Source organism: Petromyzon marinus, unplaced genomic scaffold (assembly GCF_048934315.1).
Source record: "Petromyzon marinus isolate PM22_M1 ecotype Great Lakes invasive population unplaced genomic scaffold, UKy_Petmar_22M1.pri1.0 PM_Scaffold_34, whole genome shotgun sequence".
In the NCBI taxonomy this organism is placed as follows: Eukaryota; Metazoa; Chordata; class Hyperoartia; order Petromyzontiformes; family Petromyzontidae; genus Petromyzon; species Petromyzon marinus.
This window is the reverse complement of record NW_027423324.1, coordinates 438,415-460,840: the sequence shown is the minus strand read 5'-3', so window position 1 is coordinate 460,840 and position 22,426 is coordinate 438,415. Positions and strand designations below refer to the sequence as shown.

Here is a 22,426-nt window from a genome sequence, read left to right as displayed (position 1 = left end):
AGAGAATCCTGTTCCCAATACCTCATATATATTAAAATAAACTTAAATTGGAAAATATCACCTGTTTAATTTACCATGAATTGCATTTCACTCGATATTGTGTCAAACACTGTGCTGCTGCTTTAATATAGTTTGATTGTTCAATACCTAACTTTATTAAAATATTTGCTTTGGAGTAAAGTGCATTAATAATTTCAATGTACGGTCGACCCTTCCACATAGCGGGGGTTAGGGGCACAGGCCCCCTGCGATGGCCCCTTGGTCTCCTTGGCGAACAAAGTGAGCACCTCCTGCATTAATATTATACAGTACTGTACATATATTTTATTCATGTGTAGGGGTGCTATGGGGAATAAACACATGACACGGGAAGGTGTGGTTCACCCACACCTTGGTGGCTACAACAACGTCCGCTAAGGCTCCAGTGGGTATAAAGTGCGGGGAGCCAGGGAGCTCGGGGCAGAGTGTGGGGCCCGAGGCTGAAGCAACCAGTGAAGAAAGAAGGCCAGCTAGGTGAGACCCTGGAACTCCTGTGACCGCTGCCCTTTTCAGGGCCGGCACAGCAAGCCAGTGGTGCGGCCCCAGAGCCCCAGAGTCAGAGTCCTTCTAAGGGCCGGTCTGGTCGGCGGGGTGCCGAGATCTGTGCCTAACCAGGGCCGGATCTGATAGCCTCCCTTAGAGCCCTACCAGGAGGAACTGGGAGCCTAGAGCTTAGGCCAGAGAGCCTGGGGTGTGTTCCTGAGTTATACGGGTGGAGGGGCCGCTACCCCTTCTAGTGTAACCCTTGTTAAGGTTTAAATAAATAGTGCTGCTTCTATTCTGCCGTCTCCGTGTCCTGGAACCCACTACAACTGGTGTCAGAAGTGGTCTTAAAATGGACACAAGGAGTACAAACCGATCACAGGAACCCCAGGAGGAGGACGGCTCGCCTGGGATTGCGCCAGAGGCCGCGGCCGACGATCCTGGGATGTCCCAGACGCCCCACCAGCAGCCGCCGCTGGAGGAGTGGCCGCCGATGGAGGACGGGTTGCAGGCGGCTCACTCTCGACTGGCTGAGCTGCTGTATGCCGCGGCTTCCACGCTGGAGGAAATCAACCGCGCGGGGCTGCGGGCGCAAAGGCGGCAGAGAGACGAACGCCGTTCAACGGCCATTCCCGCCGAAACACAGCCACCAGATTTCGGATTTGCCGCCATGACAGTGTCCGCCACGGCGATTGGAGGGTCGCAGCGCCACGTGGACGCTGTGGGCCAATCAGCGGTGGTGACGTCATCACCAACGGACGCCCGCTGTCAGGACCAATCGGCGGGCGCATCGTCATCACCTGCGCGACCGCCGATGGGTGTCCCCAGCCCCTCAGACACCGGTGGAGAGGCCGGAAATGGCGCGCGGCACCTCTCAGAGACGAAGCCATCGTTTCAACAACGCCTGCCGGTGTTGAAGGAGTTCGTTTCAGACGGCGGCGACTGGGGGGCCTTTCAACGCCGCTTTCTCGCTCATCAAGAGATGGCCGGCTGGACGGACAACGAGGCGTTGAGTGCGCTACCGGCCATGCTGGACGATGACGCCCTTGCTACGCTCATCACAGCTCCCAGATCAACGCGATCTACGCTACAGTCGGCGCTCCAGGTCCTCACCATAGTCTACGGGCCATCGTCGGACTGCCGCAAACTCTTCCACGAGCGGTGCAGGGGCCAGAAGGAGCCACCGCTGGCGTATCGCACGGCTCTCCTGGCCCTCGCAAAAGCGGCTTTCCCGCGGATGGACGGCGAAGGGGTGGACGCGATGGTGACGGAGAAGCTCCTGGCGTTGGCCCAGGAGCTACAGATCGTCATCGTCGCAGAGGACGACGCGGACATGTGCTCCTTGCGGGCAGCAAGACACATCCACGCGCACCTGATAGCGCAGCGTCGATCACCTCTCGTCCCCAAGGGCGCAGCTGCGGTGTGCGCTGGGACGCCGACCATCCCCCCCTCCGAGGAGGTCTTCGCGGCGGGTCGCCCGGTGGAGTGGAGATCCGGAGGGAGGCCGGCTCGGACCACACCGGATCGCCAGGAGCACCCCAAGGCGCTCATCACGTGCTACAACTGTGGCCGCAAGGGCCACGTGGCTGCGGAATGCCGGGCGCCTCGTCAACGACAGCCGGGACGGTCGGACGGCGCTCCAGCCTACAGGCCTCCGCATCGCAACCCGGCAAGTCGCGGCACCCCACATGCTCGGCCTGTGCACACACCTGTCCCCACCTCGCGCGTTTCGGTGTACGGGCCTCGGGGTACGCCCATTGGTTTGTTGGGTGGCGGCGGGGTCGAGAGGGTGCTCGGGCCGGGGCAGTGGACGGAATTGGCCCACCGCATTGTTGCTGCGTCGGCAGGCTCGTCCGTGGTCGCGGGTCGCATTGACGGGGTCGAGGTGCGTATCCTCGTCGATACGGGAGCTTCGGCGACCATTGTGTCAGACTTGATTTATAATATTCTTCCCGTTCAAAGCCGCCCCTTGCTCCCAGTCACCGTTCCGTGTTACGCAGCGAACGGGGGTTCGCTGGGTATCATAGGCCAAATTCGAGCACAAATTTGCATTGGCGATATCAAACTCTCCGGGCCGATATTAGTCTCGTCCTCGCTGGCGGTTCCGTGCTTGTTGGGGACGGACTTTTTGGGCAAAATGCCGATTAAAATTCTAATTGATCAGGGTTGCATCGAGCTTCCCTCGGGCCGACGGGTAACATTCCTGCCTTCCCCTGTCACCTCAAGGGCAGCGTGCGCGTCGATACAAGCGTTCGTCACTCGGACGGTGCGTGTACCTCCCGGGGCGCAAATGCTCGTGCCCCTTCGCTTGCGTCGGCCTTTCGTGCCCAGTGTTCTGGACCAGGGAATTCTGTTAGGGCCCTCGAGGGCTGGGGAAAACGGGCTGGATCTGGTGGCCGCTCAAACGCTCGTTAAGGGGAGCGATGACCCGTTTATCCTCGTCCTTAACGTTGGCGTACAGACGGCCGTCGTTCCTCAGGGAACTGTGCTCGCGCACGCGACACCGGTCCCCGTGGTAGACACGGTTATGGGTAATGTGGGGACCGATCCTCTGGCTCAACCGCATTCTGAGGGGGACGATAGTTGGATGGACACACTATGTTCGGGCACGAGTGATCTGTCCGACTCCCAGCGTGCCGGCCTACGCACCCTTCTGACGGAATTTTCCGATGTTTTTAGTAAACACAAATATGACATTGGGTGCACGAAATTGTTGCGTCACCACATTGACACGGGTGACAATGCCCCGGTACGCCAGAATCCTTTTCGGTTAAGTCCGGCCGAAAAAGATCATGTCAAATTGGCAGTGGATGACATGCTGGCTGCAGACATTATAGCCCCTTCCACCAGTCCATGGGGAGCACCCATAGTGCTTGTCAAAAAGCACGATGGGTCCTTGCGATTCTGTGTGGATTTTCGCCGCCTTAATAAGATCTCCGTGGCCGACGCGTATCCACTTCCCCGGATGGACGAATCTCTGGATGCTCTGGCTGGCGCACGTTTTTTTTCTACGTTGGACTTGTTATCCGGATTTTGGCAACTCCCATTGGATGATGAGTCCAAGCCAAAGACTGCGTTTCGCACACCACATGGCCTATTCCAATTTAACCGGTTACCTATGGGATTACACTCCGCTCCGGCGACATTTCAGCGCCTTATGGAACTGGTTTTGGCTGGCTTACAGTGGAACGTCTGTTTGATCTATCTGGATGACGTCATCGTGTTCAGCAAGACATTTGACGAACACCTTTTGCGCTTGCGCGCCGTGTTCCTCAAAATGCGTGCTACGAATTTGAAATTTAAGCCGCAAATTGCCACCTGCTACGGGAATCCGTACGCTATTTGGGGCACATCGTCAGCCGCTCGGGCATATCCACCGATCCCGCAAAGACGCAGTGTGTCAACTCCTGGCCAACCCCCACCTCGGTGGCTGAGGTCAGGAGTTTCATTGGATTTGCGTCTTATTACCGGCGGTTCGTCGCGGATTTCGCGACCATTGCTAAGCCCTTACACGCTCTGACGGCGAAGGGAGTGAAATTTCACTGGGGCCAGGAGGAGGAGGTCGCTTTTTGTTCCCTTCGCGACGCTCTCGTGCGGGCCCCTCCATTGAGCTACCCCGATTTTTCGGAACCCTTCCTGCTCGATACAGACGCCAGCAATACGGGCATTGGGGGTGTGCTCTCACAGGTGATCTGTGGTGTGGAACGCGTCGTGGCTTATGGCAGTAGGGTTTTGTCTCCGGCGGAACAGAGATACTGCGTCACGCGTCGGGAACTCTTGGCTATTGTATTTTTTATGCAACAGTATCGCCCATACCTGTACGGTCGGCATTTCACTGTCCGTACGGACCATGCGGCATTACAATATGCCTTGCGGGTGACACAGCCTTCGGGGCAATTGTCCCGATGGCTCGAAATCCTTCAGGATTATGATTTCACGACCACATATCGGAAGGGTGCTCGGCACACTAATGCGGATGCGCTGTCTCGCCTGCCGCCCGCCTCAGATTGCGCTTGTCTCAGGGGATCGGGGCGTTGTAAGCCGCCAGAGGATAGCCCCCCCTTAGATATCCCGGTTCTCGCTGCTGCCACTGAGGACCCCTTGCCTGAGGGTCCTGTCGGGGAGGGAGGTGCGGACTCCTTGCTGGGGTTGTCCGTTGCTGAATGGGGGCGCCTCCAGATGGAGGACGCATCCCTCCTCACGTTGCGTCGTCGCGCAGGGGGTTCCGTGCGGGGGGTCGCGGGGATTGATTCATACGGGCTGCTCCAGGGGCTCCTAATGCATTGGGATGGGAGGGCCTGCCGTCACAGGCTTGTGGTGCCATCCGCTTTGCGGGGTAAGGCCGTTTGGGCCGCACACGAGCGACTTTTGCACCTGGGGACCCACAAGACCCTTGCCGTGCTCCAGCTGGATTTCTTCTGGCCGGGTATGGCAAGGGATGTGGATGACCTCCTGGGTGCATGCACTCAGTGCGCCCAACGAAAACCACCAGCGAAAGGCGCCTGCCCACCGCTACAATCTATCACGGTCTCTCGGGTTAACGAACTCGTCGCACTCGATATATTGGGGCCCTTCCCTGCGACCCCTAGGGGTAACAAGTACCTGCTGGTTGGCGTGGAATATTTCACCCGATGGCCTATGGCATGGCCTCTTGCTAACCAGTCAGCAGCAGCCGTTGCCGAGGCCTTTGTCCAGGGCTATGTCCTCGACAAGGGTGCTCCCGAACGGCTGCTGACTGACCAAGGGAAGAACTTCTCTGGCGTCCTTCTGCACGAGGTGTGTGCGCTTCTTGGTACGAAAAAGATTCGCACTTCCCCCTATCACCCACAAACCGATGGCATGGTGGAGCGGCTGCATAGGACGCTCACATCTATGTTGTGTCACCAGGTGTGTGACTCCCAGACCGATTGGGACCTTCACATTCCGGGGGTTTTGGCCGCCTATAGAATGGCTCCTCACGCGGCAACCGGCTTCTCGCCGTTCTTTTTGATGTACGGTCGCGACGTTGACCCACCAATTGCGAATCAGCTCCGCGTCTCGGAAACCAGCAGAAAATCGAAATTGGCCGACCACGTTAAATTTAATATCCTGAGGTTGACCGAGGCGCGGGAGGCAGCGGCCCAAAACTCTTCCTCTCGGCAGAAGGCCAACGAGAGGTTGCGATCGCGCCAATCACGCACACATGCGTGGAAGCCAGGCGATCAAGCCTGGCTGCACTGCCCTCAGGTGCCGTTGGCGACCTCGGCGAAATTGTTGCGGCCTTGGAGGGGCCCTGTGGTTATTGTGAAGGTTATGCGGCCGCAGTGCGTTCGTATCCAGTGGGGGAAACGTCGCTGGTATGTACACCCCTCGCGTCTGAAGCCGTTTGTGGCGCCGCGCGTCCCTCCACCACATTACACAGGCCGAGCATGTGATGTGTCCGCTGACTCCCGGACGGCGTCTTCGTCACCTGCCCTTGATGCTTCGCTAACTGTTCCACCTTCAGGCGCCTCAAGAATGACGGCTTCCAGCGCGCCTGCGCCACCCGGTGGGGACGGAGTTTGCCCTTCCGGGGTGACGGAAGACGGTGCACCTGCACAGCCGGTGCCCACTGCCGGGCCGACCGGACCCTCCCCCTACGATGGACCCGCAAATCGGACTCGCGCCAAAATGCGCCGCTTGTTGTAAAAATGGTTCTTGTTACTCTTGTTGTTCACTGTTAAGTTTTCTTGCTGCGTTGATGGGGGGGGCGGGTACAATGTATATGTGTATATAGTGTAATTTTGTATAGGTGGGTTGGGTTATTTATTGGGGTGTTCGTTCTTATGAGGCACGCACGGGTGGGGGTTTGTTGTGTTTATTGTTCGAGTATTGTTGCAGCCGGGACGGCTGCGGGTTACACGGGAGGGGGTGATGTAGGGGTGCTATGGGGAATAAACACATGACACGGGAAGGTGTGGTTCACCCACACCTTGGTGGCTACAACAACGTCCGCTAAGGCTCCAGTGGGTATAAAGTGCGGGGAGCCAGGGAGCTCGGGGCAGAGTGTGGGGCCCGAGGCTGAAGCAACCAGTGAAGAAAGAAGGCCAGCTAGGTGAGACCCTGGAACTCCTGTGACCGCTGCCCTTTTCAGGGCCGGCACAGCAAGCCAGTGGTGCGGCCCCAGAGCCCCAGAGTCAGAGTCCTTCTAAGGGCCGGTCTGGTCGGCGGGGTGCCGAGATCTGTGCCTAACCAGGGCCGGATCTGATAGCCTCCCTTAGAGCCCTACCAGGAGGAACTGGGAGCCTAGAGCTTAGGCCAGAGAGCCTGGGGTGTGTTCCTGAGTTATACGGGTGGAGGGGCCGCTACCCCTTCTAGTGTAACCCTTGTTAAGGTTTAAATAAATAGTGCTGCTTCTATTCTGCCGTCTCCGTGTCCTGGAACCCACTACACATGTATGAGTTACTAAACTTTTTGTGTGTCGTCTGCTGGCCTTCGCATGTCGTCTGCGGCTTTCGCAAAACTCCCAAATAATTCCCATTTTATTTCTTATGCCGACCCCGCAAATTATCGAAACCGCCATGGGGAAAGTCGCGATGCAGAAGGGTCGACTGTAGATCGAGTTCTTCAGACTAAAAAGGTAATTGTGTATAATATTTGTCTGAGTTTGCTTTCCCTACTGATTGAAGCAAGGGTTAGGAACACTGGCTTGGCGCATGTGGCATAAAGTAATGGCCACGTAAACATCAATCAAGGGATGTCACAGGAGATCATCGTGAACGTGACTGGGCCCAGCAGCAGCGCGTTCACCACTTGTTGGGGAGGTTGGCAGTTTGAATCCGGCAGGCCGTCCTGGTCATTACTGTGGGTGTGTGCAATTATACGCTCCGTTTGATTCAGAGTGGACGTCAAAGATCCCCTGACACAAAGCCGTAGTAATAATAATAATAATATATATTGGTGGGGACACATACCCCCCATAATTAAATATGCTCAAAATGTCCCCCCCAGTATATTGCTATAAAATAGATTTCTGTTTATATGATTGTGGTTATGGTTGTACTTTATTAATCCCGAATCTGTACCATTACATACAATGCTGACGTGTATGTATTTGCAGCCTATCACATAGGATTGCCTAGCGCCGACTGACCGGCCGATAGGCAGAGAGATAGACGTAGAACTAGCGTTATATTCTAAAATAGATCCTTGGTTGACGACCGAAAGTCAATTTCAGTGTCGGGCGAAACCGAAAGTAAACCGAAAGTTAAAAATTTACTTTCGGCCGAAACCGAAAGTATGCCGAAAAAGGCCATTTGCCCCCTTCTGCGCTGAAACCAAAACCGAATTTCGGTCGGTCTCTACCGGCTACATTGTCCACATTTTCTAAGTGTAAAAATGTACACTTGCATTTCTGACCAACACCACCTGACCAGTGAATTGAAACACGTACATCTAGCCCTCAAGATGAACGGTTACTCTGACCGTATCATCCGCCAAGCTGTTTCTCCTACCATACAGAAGCAACCAATTGACACTCCGATCAAAATCATCACACTGCCATACATAGCAGGCGTCACTAAAAGGATTTCCAAAATTCTAAACAAACACAAGATCCAGGTTCGGTTCGATACAGTACACAAAATCCGTAATCTGATCCCATCCGTAAAGGATATCATTCCTGACTTAGAGTACCCCGGTGTTTACAAATTGAGTTGTATCTGTGGTGACTGCTATATCGGGAAGATGAAACGACATATTTCTGACCGAATTCACGAGCACAAATCAGATTTGAAACATGGCAGAACGTATTCTTCTGCCGTGGCTGATCATTGTCTCAACACAGCGGGTTCTCATGACATTGTTTTCTCCGATACCAAAGTACTATGCAAACCTCCCGGTTATTACCAAAGATTTGTCCATGAAGCCATCCAGATATACAAACATAGACACAACTTCAACCGAGAGGATGGTTTTGAAATAAGCAACCACTGGAAAGATGTCATAAACCAAGTCAAAACTTCAGCTACCTTATAAGCGCACATCCTTTTTTACCATTTTTCATTGCCCCCGTGCAGTGAACCACCGCTTCCCCCGAGCCCTCAACATAACAAAAGACGGATTAACTTACCCTCGTCGTCGTTCCTTGGTTGGCTCCCCCCCCCCCACCACCTTAACCTGTATATAAGCTCGAGGGTCTCAGAGCTCACCACTTGATGCAGCTATCTTGCTATAACTGTTCCACCTGAAGATGGAAGCTTGTGTTGCCTCTGAAATGTCGTGATTTTATTTATTTGTTATCTTTATTTAGATTTTGTTTTATCTACGTGACTTTACCGAAAATAACAAAGAGTATGAATCCTTGCAGTCACGAAAGCTTCAAATCTAGAATGTAAAAATGTATCCACAAATTGCACAGCAACATCGCCCCCTGCTGTTAAACTATTGCAGCCTGTGTCTGTGAAACTTTGTGCCTTTGTGATGGCCGTCATGCTTGTGTAGTGACATAGAATCGGTCACGTAGCAGCATAGGGCTGGCAGGGAAGGGGATCTGATAAACCGGAGAGTTATCTATGCGAAAGGTTACGGGAGGGGCACATCAAGAACCCGCTAGTAGGTTCCGCGAGGGGGCGTGACCGGGGGCGGAGCCAAGCCATGCTGACAGTATAAGAGGGGCGCCGGGAGGGGACCTCGGGGCTGTAGTTTGGAGTGGGATCCCGTCATCCTGCTGGAGTCTTCAACGTCATCTCGGCATCACCAGTCAGGCAGTCTACCAGCTGTCCTGACTGGGAACCATAGTTACCAAGTGTTAACTGTTAAGGCCGTTTTAATAAACAGTGCCCCCTACTCTTTTTATCTCTGAGTCAGTCACTACACATATGTAGTGAGTTCTTATGGAGACTTGAGACGTCTTTTTAGAGGCAACACGGTTTATTGTAACTTATTACAGAACTCCCTTAACTTCCCCTATCTAGGGAGATACAGCCTCCAGGCTAGCGTGTCCTCACACTGGGTAACCTGGCTCTCAGCCCTCCGGCTATCTGTGACCTAGGGGAGGCCAACTGACCCGACCCAGCCAAGGTACGGGTCCCGACCACTGGTCCAAGTTCGGTCCGGCCCTCACAAGGATGTCAAGTTCGAGATCCCAGGGTCCTAGCTAGGGAGGCTATTCTGACCCGACCCAGCCAAGGTACGGGTCCTGACCACTGGTCCAAGCTCGGCCCGGCCCTTACAAGGACGTCGGGCTCAAGGTACCAGGGTCCGAACCTAGCTGCTTTTCAGTCTTCAGGCTTCTGCCTTCGTCTTCCATAGCACTGCCCCAAGCTGTGCTTGAGTTGCCCCTTTTATACACCTCCAGGGGACTCTCCGCCCCCGGTACCGCCCCTTTTCTGGAACCTTCCAGAGGATCCTAGAAGCCCCCCCCAGCCCCCCACCTGGGGTAGGGGAGGGGAACCCAGCCTCACAAGGGTCCGGCTCTCTCTCTCTATCCCCTTGTACAGGCTGGCACCCTCTACAGATCTCTGGCTGTAACTGCAGGCAAGTGGATACAGGTGTGTGCATACGCATTTCCGACGCTATAACAACCGCCATTCGCCACTAAGTGGCGGTGACGTCACCACGACGCTTGTGCCACCAGGCCATGTGCACCTTGAGGCCACATGAAGCATCGAACGCCCGCTGGCAGGAGGTCACGGGGCAGACCCAGGTGCCACGGGTCGACTGACTGAGATGCCCGAGATGACTGGCTGATGCACCACCTGTGCCCCCTACTGTGCCAACTTGCTGTGCTTTAGCCACCCGGCGCTCTGCTCTTTGTTGTGAGCATCGCTCCTCCGCCCTCTGTTGCTGTTGGAGGGTGACTGCCTCCAACTGCCCAGTAGCGTCCTTCACGAGCCTCCTCCACAGAGGCAAGTCCACTCAACTCCACATCCTCCTGTACCATGTCACTCCATCTCTTCTCTAGCCCGTGCCGCGCCCGTTTAGCCCCCTCAATCCGGCCGAAAAGTTGATTGGGCATGCGGGCTACATGGCCCAGCCAATGCAGCCTTGCCTGCCTGAGGTGCTCACCGATGGGAATTTGTCCAGATCTTTCGAGGATTTGTGAGCTCACACAATCCAGCCTGGTTAAACCCAGGATTGATGATAGGCAGGCCAGCCTAAATGTTTCTAATCGGCGAAGATGTTCATTAGGGGGGGTCCACATTTCGTAAGCATAGAGAAGGGAGGGAATGACTGTGGCCGAGAAGACCCAAAGCTTCGTGCGGAGCGACAGACCAGGCAGTTTCCACACAGCGTCACGCAACCGATGAAAAGATAATGCCGCTCGACTGATTCGGAGTGAGACCTCTGCTGTTAAACCGGAGCCGGTCATAAGCACACTGCCCAAGTATGGGAAACTCTCCAATCTCTCTACAACTGCCCCATCACCAATTGGGAGTTGTGGAGGTGGAGTGCCCAATGGTACAAAATACCCAGGCAGGTGCTTCGTTTTGGTGGGGCTGATGGTAAATCCCACCTCTTAGTGGCACACTTCAGTTTCAGCAGCAGCGCCTCCAACTCCTCCTCTGAGTGAGCTGCAATTACCAGGTCGTCGGCATACATAATGTGGTTGACCAATAGGGAGCCATCCCTTGACCGCATTCGGGCATCGATCAGCCTACCATTGTATCTGTACCAGATGGAAATTCCTCCGGTACAGCTACTGAAGGCTTCACGAACTACGTGGTCGAAATAGATGTTCAATAATGTGGGAGCCCGAGGACATCCCTGTCGCACCCCAAGGTGTACAGAGAATGGCTCAGACTCCCGGCCACGTAGTTTTACTCGGACCCGCAAACCATCATGAAGGTCCGACGCTCCACATACATAGATTCACACAGATACCCAAAGACTCACACAGATACCCATAGTTTCTTGACGCCCCCGCACCTCCGAGTAATACGGTGGGCTACGTATGGTGCGAAAGAAGTTCAACATACGAACACAACATGCCGTACTATGCTATACAGTACAGAACTACACACTATACTATATATTACACGATATACTACTACACACTATACACTACACTATGCACTGCGACTGCATCCACTATACACTGCACTGTACACTACAACACTTATACAATTCTAGATTTGATGTTTTCGTGACTGCAAGGATCCATACTCTTTGTTTTTTCGGTAAAGTCACGTAGGTAGAAAAATAAAAATAAAAAATGAAAAAAACTTACAATCCTGATTAGTACTGCTACTGCGTGTTTAATTGAATAACAAACTATTTAACGTTCCGTTTCTCGGTATACAGTATTCATTTTCGGACACACCCAGCACATTGCAGTCTATTTAGAGCACCTCCCATGAAATGCACGCGAGTTCGTGTTTGTGTGCCGAGTTCTGACGTCCGTGGATTTTACATTCCCAAACTGGTCCGACCGGGTCCGTAAGGTAAATATTTCACGGTTGCCTGGGTTAAAATGGGTTAGGTTTATTTACCAATTATGCCCAGTTGGCTCAACACATCAAATAAATGAAGTAACACACAGAGAGAGACTCATAGAGACACCCAGCTATGCATAGAGGATTTGTGAAAAGTGGGCTAGTTTTTTCCCAGTCCTGGCCCAGTTCTATCAACAAACTTAATAAGTAAATTAACTAACATAGAGAGACTCATAGAGATACATAGCGATGTATAGAGACTCATAGAGATACATAGAGAGACTCATAGAGATACACAGAGAGACTCATAGAGATACATAGAGAGACTCATAGAGATACACAGACTCAGAGATACATAGCGATGTATAGAGATACATAGCGATGTATAGAGATTCAGAGATACATAGAGAGACTCAGAGATACACAGAGAGACTCATAGAGATACATAGAGAGATGCATAGAGATACATAGCGATGTATAGATATTCAGAGATACATAGACTCATAGAGATACACAGAGAGACTCAGAGATACACAGAGAGACTCATAGAGATACACAGAGAGACGCAGAGATACATAGAGAGACGCATAGAGATACATAGCGATGTACAGAGATACATAGAGACTCATACATATACATAGAGAGACTCAGAGATACACAGAGAGACTCAGAGATACATAGAGAGACGCATAGAGATACATAGCGATGTACAGAGATACATAGAGACTCATACGGATACATAGAGAGACTCATAGAGATACAGAGAGACTCATATACATAGAGAGACGCATAGAGATACAGAGAGACTCATAGAGATACATAGAGAGACGCATAGAGATACATAGCGATGTACAGAGATATATAGAGACTCATACAGATACATAGAGAGACTCATAGAGATACATAGCGATGTATGGAGACTCATAGAGATACATAGAGAGACTCATAGAGATACATAGCGATGTATAGAGACTCACAGAGATACAGTGAGGGAACAAGTATTTGATCCCCTGCTGATTTTGTACGTTTGCTGACTGACAAATAAATGATCAGTCTATAATTTTAATGGTAGGTTTATTTGAACATTGAGAGACAGAATAACAACAACAAAAATCCAGAAAAACGCATGTGAAAATGTTATAAATTGATTTGCATTTTAATCAGGGAAATAAGTATTTGACCCCTCTGCAAAACATGACTTAGTACTTGGTGGCAAAACGCTTGTTGGCAATCACAGAGGTCAGACGTTTCTTGTAGTTGGCCACCAGGTTTGCACACATCTCAGGAGGGATTTTGTTCCCACTCCTCTTTGCAGATCTCCAAGTCATTAAGGTTTCGAGGCTGACGTTTGGCAACTCGAACCTTCAGCTCCCTCCACAGATTTTCTATGAAATTAAGGTCTGGAGACTGGCTAGGCCACTCCAGGACCTTAATGTGCTTCTTCTTGAGCCACTCCTTTGTTGCCTTGGCCGTGTGTTTTGGGTCATTGTCATGCTGGAATACCCATCCACGACCCATTTTCAATGCCCTGGCTGAGGGAAGGAGGTTCTCACCCAAGATTTGACGGTACATGGCCCCGTCCATCGTCCCTTTGATGCGGTGAAGTTGTCCTGTCCCCTTAGCAGAAAAACACCCCCAAAGCATAATGTTTCCACCTCCATGTTTGACGGTGGGGATGGTGTTCTTGGGGTCATAGGCAGCATTCCTCCTCCTCCAAACACGGCGAGTTGAGTTGATGCCAAATAGCTCCATTTTGGTCTCATCTGACCACAACACTTTCACCCAGTTGTCCTCTGAATCATTCAGATGTTCATTGGCAAACTTCAGACGGGCATGTATATGTGCTTTCTTGAGCAGGGGGACCTTGCGGGCGCTGCAGGATTTCAGTCCTATTCGGTAAAGTCACGTAGGTAAAAAATAAAACAACAAAAATCACGATGTTTCGGCCACAACACAAGTGGCCTTCATCAGAGGACAGCGTTGGAGTGAAGACAGCCAAGCCCAGGTCGCGTCCTTTAAGCTGTGTGAATCTGTTTAGAATTCGGTGAGGACACAGCAGCAGAAGTGAGTGTGACGGCGATGGGTATTACCTTGTGGTCGCGGCATCTTTTGAGGAAGGTTAGCGTCTCGATGAGCTGTGACTTCTTGTCTCGTCTGTTAAAAGCTCTAACAGATAGGTGAAAACCCTCCCCGTAGAGGCTATCAATTCTAGATTTGAAGCGTTTGTGACTGCAAGGATCCATACTCTTTGGTTCTATTCGGTAAAGTCACGTGGGTAAAAAATAAAACAACAAAAATCACGACTTTTCGGCCACAACACAAGTGTCCTTTTGTGTTGTGGCCGAAACGTCGTGATTTTGGTTGTTTTATTTTTTAACTACGTGACTTTACCGAATAGAACCAAAGAGTATGGATCCTTGCAGTCACGAACGCTTCAAATCTAGAAAGGATTTCAGTCCTTCACGGCATAGTGTGTTACCAATTGTTTTCTTGGTGACTATGGTCCCAGCTGCTTTGAGATCATTGACAAGATCCTCCCGTGTAGTTCTGGCCTGATTCCTCACCATTCTCATGATCATTGCAACTCCACGAGGTGAGATCTTGCATGAAGCCCCAGGCCGAGGGAGATTGACAGTTCTTTTGTGTTTCTTCCATTTGCGAATAATCGCACCAACTGTTGACACCTCACCAAGCTACTTGTCAATGGTCTTGTTGCCCATTCCAGTTATGTGTAGGTCTACAATCTTGTCCCTGACATCCTTGGAGAGCTCTTTGGTCTTGGCCATGGTGGAGAGTTTGTAATCTGATTGATTGTTTCTGTGGACAGGTGTATTTTACACAGGTAACAAGCTGAGATTAGGAGCACTCCCTTTAAGAGTGTGCTCCTAATCTCAGCTCATTACCTGTATAAAAGATACCTGGGAGCCAGAAATCTTTCTGATTGAGAGGGGGTCAAATAATTATTTCCCTCATTAAAATGCAAATCAATTTATAAAATTTTTGACATGCGTTTTTCTGGATTTTGTTGTTGTTATTCTGTCACTCACTGTTCAAATAAACCTACCATTAAAATTATATACTGATCATTTCTTTGTCAGTGGGCAAATGTACAAAATCAGCAGGGGATCAAATACTTTTTTCCCTCACTGTACATAGAGAGACTCATAGAGATACACAGAGGGAATCATAGAGATACATAGAGAGACTCATAGAGATACATAGAGAGACTCATAGAGATACACAGAGAGACTCCTAGAGATACTTAGAGACTGCTTGAAAAGTGGGCTGGGTTTCTACCAAATTCTCACCCAGCCGGCTCAACGAAACTTAACACACTAACGAGCAAGTGTTTAGACGTCTGCTACAGGTTGCTTAGATGGTGGGGTAGCGTGTAAAGGTGGGAGTGGAGGTGGGGTAGGGTGTAAAGGTGGGAGTGGAGGTGGGGTAGGGTGTAGAGGTGGGAGTGCACGTGGGGTAGGGTGTAAAGGTGGGAGTGGAGGTTGGTAGGGTGTAGAGGTGGGAGTGGAGGTGGGGTAGGGTGTAGAGGTGGGAGTGCACGTGGGGTAGGGTGTAAAGGTGGGAGTGGAGGTGGGGTAGGGTGTAGAGGTGGGAGTGGAGGTGGGGTAGGGTGTAAAGGTGGGAGTGGAGGTGGGGTAGGGTGTAAATTTGGGAGTGGAGGTGGGGTAGGGTGTAGAGGTGGGAGTGGAGGTGGGGTAGGGTGTAGAGGTGGGAGTGGAGGTGGGGTAGGGTGTAAAGGTGGGAGTGGAGGTGGGGTAGGGTGTAGAGGTGGGAGTGGAGGTGGGGTAGGGTGTAAAGGTGGGAGTGGAGGTGGGGTAGGGTGTAGAGGTGGGAGTGGAGGTGGGGTAGGGTGTAAAGGTGGGAGTGGAGGTGGGGTAGGGTGTAAATTTGGGAGTGGAGGTGGGGTAGGGTGTAGAGGTGGGAGTGGAGGTGGGGTAGGGTGTAAAGGTGGGAGTGGAGGTGGGGTAGGGTGTAGAGGTGGGAGTGAAGGTGGGGTAGGGTGTAGAGGTGGGAGTGGAGGTGGGGTAGGGTGTAGAGGTGGGAGTGGAGGTGGGGTAGGGTGTAGAGGTGGGAGTGGAGATGGGGTAGGGTGTAGAGGTGGGGAGTGGACGTGGGGTAGGGTGTAGAGGTGAGAGTGGAGGTGGGGTAGGGTGTAAAGGTGGGAGTGGAGGTGGGGTAGGGTGTAAAGGTGGGAGTGGAGGTGGGGTAGGCTGTAGAGGTGGGAGTGGAGGTGGGGTAGGGTGTAGAGGTGGGAGTGGAGGTGGGGTAGGGTGTAAAGGTGGGAGTGGAGGTGGGGTAGGGTGTAGAGGTGGGAGTGAAGGTGGGGTAGGGTGTAGAGGTGGGAGTGGAGGTGGGGTAGGGTGTAGAGGTGGGAGTGGAGATGGGGTAGGGTGTAGAGGTGGGGAGTGGACGTGGGGTAGGGTGTAGAGGTGAGAGTGGAGGTGGGGTAGGGTGTAAAGGTGGGAGTGGAGGTGGGGTAGGGTGTAAAGGTGGGAGTGGAGGTGGGGTAGGCTGTAAAGGTGGGAGTGGAGGTGGGGTAGGGTGTAGAGGTGGGAGTGGAGGTGGGGTAGGGTGTAATGGTTGGAGTGGAGGTGGGGTAGGGTGTAAAGGTGGGAGTGGAGGTGGGGTAGGGTGTAAGGGTGGGAGTGGAGGTGGGGTAGGCTGTAAAGGTGGGAGTGGAGGTGGGGTAGGGTGTAAAGGTGGGAGTGGAGGTGGGGTAGGGTGTAATGGTTGGAGTGGAGGTGGGGTAGGGTGTAAAGGTGGGAGTGGAGGTGGGGTAGGGTGTAAGGGTGGGAGTGGAGGTGGGGTAGGGTGTAGAGGTGGGAGTGGAGGTGGGGTAGGGTGTAGAGGTGGGAATAAGGGTGGGGTAGGGTGTAGAGGTGGGAGTGGAGGTGGGGTAGGGTGTAGAGGTGGGGAGTGGAGGTGGGGTAGGGTGTAAAGGTGGGAGTGGAGGTGGGGTAGGGTGTAGAGGTGGGAGTGGAGGTGGGGTAGGGTGTAGAGGTGGGAGTGGAGGTGGGGTAGGGTGTAGAGGTGGGGAGTGGAGGTGGGGTAGGGTGTAAAGGTGGGAGTGGAGGTGGGGTAGGGTGTAGAGGTGGGAGTGGAGGTGGGGTAGGGTGTAGAGGTGGGAGTGGAGGTGGGGTAGGGTGTAGAGGTGGGAGTGGAGGTGGGGTAGGGTGTAGAGGTGGGAGTGGAGGTGGGGTAGGGTGTAAAGGTGGGAGTGGAGGTGGGGTAGGGTGTAGAGGTGGGAGTGGAGGTGGGGTAGGGTGTAAAGGTGGGAGTGGACGTGGGGTAGGGTGTAAAGGTGGGAGTGGAGGTGGGATAGGGTGTAGAGGTGGGAGTGGAAGTGGGGTAGGGTGTAGAGGTGGGAGTGGAGGTGTTGAGGTAAAATAATTCCGCCACCTCTAAGGAAGTTGACTCCCCAGAGCAGAGTTCTGAGAGACCGCGCATAGCGAGCAGGGGACTCAGGTGGGTGGCGTTCTCCCTCTTCGGTGCACGGACATGGGACGACATTTCCATGAGGATGATGATCATAGTGCATATGCCCAGACACGGGCCCACGGGCCCACGGTTGTGTTTTAGTTGACAGCCTAAATAGTTGAACGTTTCAGCACCGTCCTGACTGCGAGGATCGTGCTGAGGTGGCACTGCATGAGTGGTGTACTCTGTGGGTGTACTGTACTCTGTGGGTGTACTGTAATCTGTGGGTGTACTGTACTATGTGGGTGTACTGTACTCTGTGGGTGTACTGTACTCTGTGGGTGTACTGTACTATGTGGGTGTACTGTACTCTGTGGGTGTACTGTACTATGTGGGTGTACTGTACTCTGTGGGTGTACTGTACTCTGTGGGTGTACTGTACTCTGTGGGTGTACTGTACTCTGGGTGTACTGTACTAGGTGTGTGTACTGTACTCTGGGTGTACTGTACTCTGTGTTTGTACTGTACTCTGTGTGTACTGTACTCTGTGGGTGCACTGTACTCTGTGTGTACTGTACTCTGTGGGTGTACTGTACTCTGTGTGTATGTGTACTGTACTCTGTGTATGTATGTCTATTGTACTCTGTGTACTGTACTCTGTGTGCATGTGTACTGTGCTCTGTGTGTACTGACTGTGGACTCTATATACTGTGTGGTCTACTGTGTGTGTACCGTACACACTCTGTGTAGTCTGTGTATACTGTGTGGTGTAGTCTGTGTGTACTGTGTGGTTTAGTCTGTGTGTACTGTGTGCACACTGTGTATACTGTGTGGTGTAGTCTGTGTGTACACTGTGTGTACACTGTGTATACTGTGGTGTAGTCTGTGTGTACACTGTGTGTACACTGTGTATACTGTGTGGTGTAGTCTGTGTGTACACTGTGTGTACACTGTGTATACTGTGGTGTAGTCTGTGTGTACACTGTGTATACTGTGTGGTGTAGTCTGGGTGTACTGTGTGTACACTGTGTATACTGTGTGGTGTAGTCTGTGTGTACACTGTATACCGTGTGGTGTAGTCTGTGTACTGTGTGTACACTGTGTATACTGTGTGGTGTAGTCTGTGTGTACACTGTGTGTACACTGTGTATACTGTGTGGTGTAGTCTGTGTGTACACTGGGTGTACACTGTGTATACTGTGTGGTGTAGTCTGTGTGTACACTGTGTACTGTGTGGTGTAGTCTGTGTGTACACTGTGTGTACTGTGTGGTGTAGTCTGTGTGTACACTGTGTATACACTGTGTATACTGTGTGGTGTAGTCTGTGTGTACTGTGTGTACACTGTGTGTACTGTGTGGTGTAGTCTGTGTGTACACTGTGTATACACTGTGTATACTGTGTGGTGTAGTCTGTATGTACACTGTGTATACTGTGGTGTAGTCTTTGTGTACTGTGTGTACACTGTGTACTGTGTGGTGTAGTCTGTGTATACTGTGTGGTGTAGACTGTGTGTACACTGTATACTGTGTGGTGTAGTCTGTGTATACTGTGTGGTGTAGACTGTGTGTACACTGTGTACTGTGTGGTGTACTCTGTCTCTGCATCGTGTGCATACTATGTGTACACTGTTTATACTGTGTGGTGTGCTGTGTTTGTGTGTACACTGTGTATACTGTGTGGTGTGCTGTGTTTGTGTGTACACTGTGTATACTGGGTGGTGTAATCTGTGTGTACTGACTGTACACTATTTATGTTACATGGTGGACTGTATGAGTGTATATACTGTGTTTACACTGTGTATACTGTGTGTGCACTGACAATGTGTACACTGTGTATACAGCGTGGTGTACTCTGTGTATGTGCTGGCTGAGTGTACTTTGTGTATACTGTGTGGTGTATTGTGTGTGTGGACTAATGTGTGCACACTGCATACTGTGTGGTGGTGTACTCTGTGTGCATTGACTGTGTTTACATTGTGTAGACTGTGTGGTGTACTCTGTGTGTATTGACTGTGTTTACACTGTGTAGACTGTGTGGTGTAGTCTGTGTGTATTGACTGTGTTTACACTGTGTAGACTGTGTGGTGTACTCTGTGTGTACTGTGTGTACACTGTGTGGTGTACTCTGTGTGCATTGACTGTGTTTACACTGTGTAGACTGGTTTATTATTGTGTGAACTGACTGTAAGTACACTGTATACTGTGTGGTGTAATCTGCGTGTGTGTACTGACTGTGTGTACTGACTGAGTGTGGCATACTAACAGTATATATTCTGTGTGTATTGTTGTTTTGTATTGTTGTCGATTTAATTCTCTGATCCATAACTCTTTACTGGACATCTGAAACAAAGAGCTTCATAGCTCCATCCGGATTACTCCTTCAGTTGATAAATACAGATCCTCACATTGTCTATAACAGCGGCGCCAACCCGATTGGTCGCGTTAACCAGTAAACCCAAGGAATCATAACCTGGCCAACAATTACGTGGCCTTGAGGGGGGTGGTGGCTTTGACGGCTTCTTCGTTCTGTGGCAGGGTCAGATTTCGGCCTCGGCTAAGTGAGCTACAGATAAGTCAGCCTAGCATTAATTAACGACGGGGGCCCTCTTAAGTGTGAACAAAACTTACAATCGTACACACGTTCTACTTTTTTTTACATGGCCCGTTGAAAAATAGAGATATCTTAGGGCCCCAGCATTGTCATAAATCGCCCATGCTTGGGGCTCTGCGTATCTCCACTTCATGGTAGCTACGTAGATGTTGACTACCTCGCCCGGGATACAGGAGGTCGTGGGTTCCATCCCGACCCTGACGATGCCTGCTGCTGTTTATTTGTAATTTTTGTCTCTCCCCGTGGTTGTCACTGCGTGGATTTTTCTCCGGGTTCTCCGGTTGTTCCCTCACCTTCAGAATCAACGTGATGCGTTTAGAGTATTTGGCTGCAGCTTTAAATCTCCACATAATGGTGATGATAATGAGCCACTTCGTTGAGCTATAATTTGTGGTGGCCAGGTCGCTTCTGAAAAAGATCTACACAGCTCAGTGGACCTTACCTGGTAAAATTAACATAGATTAGTCTATATGTATCTCTGCATTTCTATGCATCTCTGTGGTGTCTCTATGGGTGTCTGTGTACTGTATTTTAATTCCGATATGATGGGGCCTCTTAAGCTCGACGTAGCTTAGGGCCCCAGCATTTTCATAACCTGGACCTGTTCCAGGGTGACATCGATCAATTAATCAGTCTTTGTTTTATTTGCTAATCTCGCCCTCAAGCAGGCACCAGTGCAGATTTCCCCGCACCTCCATGTAGCATGGTTGGCTATTTACGGTGTGAAATAAGTTTAATAAACATGCATATAAACCTGTATGGTTCTCATTGCCTATCTGTGCGTCTCTATGAATCCCTAGGCATTTTGATCACTGTAAATTTGGACGTGATGATAAGCTACTTCTTTGAGCTATAATTTGTGGCCTGGTTGCTTCTAAAAAATAACTACATAGCTCGGTGAGCCTTACCTGTTGAAATAACGAAAAAATATAGTTTAGTTGAAATAATTTTTAAACGGGAAATGAAATAAATAAAGAAGCAGATACAGGGTAGACGAGTCTGACCAGGTGCGTCTTGCACAGAGCACGGGTATTGAGCGCGATGCTCGACACGTTTTGGATGTCGCTATTGCAGATACGCAATTGCCCTTCGGAAGAACAAGTTTGATCTAAAGTTCAGCCATTCCGCAAACACCCTCGTGCTCAGCTGTTGTCAAGTCGCCCCACTTTTCCGGAGGACAGAACACAACGCAGAGATACACCTACTCAAAATTGTCTCCAAACTTTATGATTTTGTTGTTGTTGTCTATTTCGACCACCTGTCCCACCTCGTTAGGATTTGCTGGAGCAGAGGGACAGCAGACCGGATCGGCTCCACTCAGCATGGCAGCGGCGGCAGCAGCAGGTGGCCGGGACCGGGGCCTGGAGGAGGAGCTGACTTGCTCCATCTGCCTGCACCTCTACGTCGACCCCGTGCTGCTGGGCTGCCCACACACCTTCTGCAGAGAGTGCATCGTGAGCGTGTGGCGCGACGGTGCCTGCGCCTGCCCAGAGTGCCGCAGGGTCTTGCCCTTTGGCTCCAAGGAGGAGATGCGGAAGCAGCTCGAGAAAAACTTCAAGCTGGCCAGCATCGTGGACAGGTTCTGTTCCCGGGAAAAGATAGTTAGTTGGTTAGTTGGTCGGTTAGTCCATTGGTTTAGTGAATTACATTTGTTGAGCCAGCTGGCTCGGATTGGGAAAAATTTAGCCCACTTTTCACCCAGTCTCTGTCTATCTCTATGTGTCTCTATGTAACTCTGAGTCTCCCATGTGTCTATATGTATCTCTATGAGTCGCAATATAGCTCTATGAGTCTATGTATCCCTTTCTTATTCTTTTTTATGGCATTTTTGGGGACAGCAACAGATAACAAATTGATTTCGAGATTTGATATTGATTCGACTTCTCCAGGAGTAGCTGCATGTATTTGTTTCAGATCGCCATTGAATGATCTGATATGTTGCACGATCTGAGATCTTGGACCACAGTCACAAGTGTCCACATCTTCCACAGAGTGTCCGGATCTGATTCAAGGAGGACCAGATCTTCTCGGTAGATGAGATCCTGTTTGGAGGATTTCAGGGTCGCTGATGATGGGTTTCTGCAAGATTTTGGTGTTTGTCCAGGTTTCCTCTCATCGTGCTTTGGTGGTCTTGTCATCATCATGTATGTTCCTTGCATATTGCCAGAAAAGTTTTCTGGATTTGAGCCTGTGTGGTGGGGTCATGGAGATGTCTTTGTTTATTGGGAGGTTTGGATTTACGATGGCCTTGCAGTACTCCGTCATAGATGCAGCATCGCGACAGAGCTGCGTAGGATCGATATTTGCGAGGACCGAAAGCCACTGCAAGTGTGCTCTTTAGCATCCCTGAGATGATCCTCATGGATGCATTTACCTTTGTGTCCACCACCTTTGTGTGCACGCTTTTGTTCCAGGCTCAGGCACAATATCCTGCCGCAGAGAAGACTAGTGCTGTGGGGGCCGT

General features: G+C 51.2%; 1 protein-coding gene across 2 annotated transcripts in view; it reads left to right on the top strand.

The window, feature by feature from the left end:
- Window positions 1-17,312: 17,312 nt before the first annotated feature.
- LOC142923223 (tripartite motif-containing protein 14-like) overlaps window positions 17,313-22,426 on the top strand; it is a 30,032-nt gene continuing 24,918 nt past the window's right edge. Inside the window, exons 1-2 of one of the 2 annotated variants that reach the window (XM_076064157.1) lie at window positions 17,313-17,399; window positions 21,238-21,541. In XM_076064157.1, the coding sequence (XP_075920272.1) occupies window positions 21,285-21,541 (257 nt within the window). In that variant the 5' untranslated portion in view covers window positions 17,313-17,399; window positions 21,238-21,284. Of the gene's footprint in view, window positions 17,400-21,019; window positions 21,542-22,426 lie in introns of those variants that run through there. The other variant, XM_076064156.1, reaches the window with a different exon arrangement.